Here is a 1,235-nt window from a genome sequence, read left to right as displayed (position 1 = left end):
ATAAATAACCCTTCTAATTCCATAATTTTTGACACCATGGCTGGAGAAATAATATACACATACACACGTACACACGCATATATATATATATATATATATATATATATATATATATATATATCCATCATCTGTACCACTTAATGCTGGTTTTAACATTGTGACATGACGACGATCGCAATATTGCCATTATTGTTACATCCCTTTTATATCGCAGTATAAATATGAGGAACACTGCTAATCTTTGAAAAATCATATTGCAAACGCGAATTATAACTCCTGCAACACTTTTTCGTGTTTTCTATCTTACATGTTTTGCTTTTAATCTTACGTACTTAAAACACTTTTCCTCTCTCATCTCATCACCGACTCCTATCTCTTCCCCATCCCTTGCATGTCTTCTCTTTTTGTCAGCAGATGTTTGTCTCATTCTGAGACGAAGGGTCTTCAACAACAGCAACGATACACACTTCAGTGGTCAGCCGCAGAATGAGTTTTGGTTTACTTTTTAATGGACTGCTTGTCTCTGTGGTTGCAGCTTTACTTTGGGAATACTCCAAGTTAACAGAACATGCTACCATGCTAGAGGAAGAATTGCACATGACACAGAGGTCCCAAGAATTTACAGATGCGCAACCAGACTATCATCTTGCCCTACAGGCACTACATCATGGCACCCGCATGATGTGCAGCAGCAAAATGCACACTGATCGCATCTGCCGCTTTGATTACCTATGCTACTGTACAGAGGGAGAGGAGTTTGTATTCTTTCATTCAAATGCTTCCTTTATGTTGCCAAACTTGGGTTCCAGACGATTCCAACCTGCTTTGCTTGACATGTCCTCAGTAGATGACCACAATACCCAGTATTTCAATTTTTTAGAGCTTCCTACTGCTGCTTTGAAGATCTTGTCCAAGCCTGTGTTTGTACCAGATGTGACATTGATTTTTAACAGGTTTAATCCTGACAACATAATGCATGTATTTCACGATGACCTGATACCAGCTTTCTATACTATGAAACTTTATTCAGACCTGGATGAGAAAGCACGTTTGATGTTCATGGAAGGTTGGGGTGAAGGTCCACACTTCGACCTCTACAGACTTTTAAGCAGAAAGCAGCCACTTCTCAAAGAACAACTGAAAGACTTTGGAAAACTAATTTGTTTTACTAAATCTTATGTTGGGGTGTCCAAGATGACAACTTGGTATCAATATGGGTTTGTTCAGCCGCAAGG

General features: G+C 38.9%; 1 protein-coding gene across 1 annotated transcript in view; it reads left to right on the top strand.

Moving 5' to 3' along the window:
* The first annotated feature begins 390 nt into the window (after positions 1-390).
* Positions 391-1,235, top strand: part of LOC148329675 (protein O-linked-mannose beta-1,4-N-acetylglucosaminyltransferase 2-like) — a 2,139-nt gene continuing 1,294 nt past the window's right edge. Inside the window, exon 1 of the mRNA XM_088305790.1 lies at positions 391-1,235. This exon is cut by the window's right edge and continues 1,294 nt beyond it. Coding sequence (XP_088161916.1) covers positions 487-1,235 — 749 coding nt within the window. The 5' untranslated portion in view covers positions 391-486.

The sequence above is a fragment of the Idiotropiscis lumnitzeri genome, chromosome 10, assembly GCF_059441095.1.
Source record: "Idiotropiscis lumnitzeri isolate Australia: NSW breed Sydney's pygmy pipehorse chromosome 10, RoL_Ilum_1.0, whole genome shotgun sequence".
NCBI classification, from domain to species: domain Eukaryota; kingdom Metazoa; phylum Chordata; class Actinopteri; order Syngnathiformes; family Syngnathidae; genus Idiotropiscis; species Idiotropiscis lumnitzeri.
This window is presented reverse-complemented; position numbering and strand designations above follow the sequence as displayed.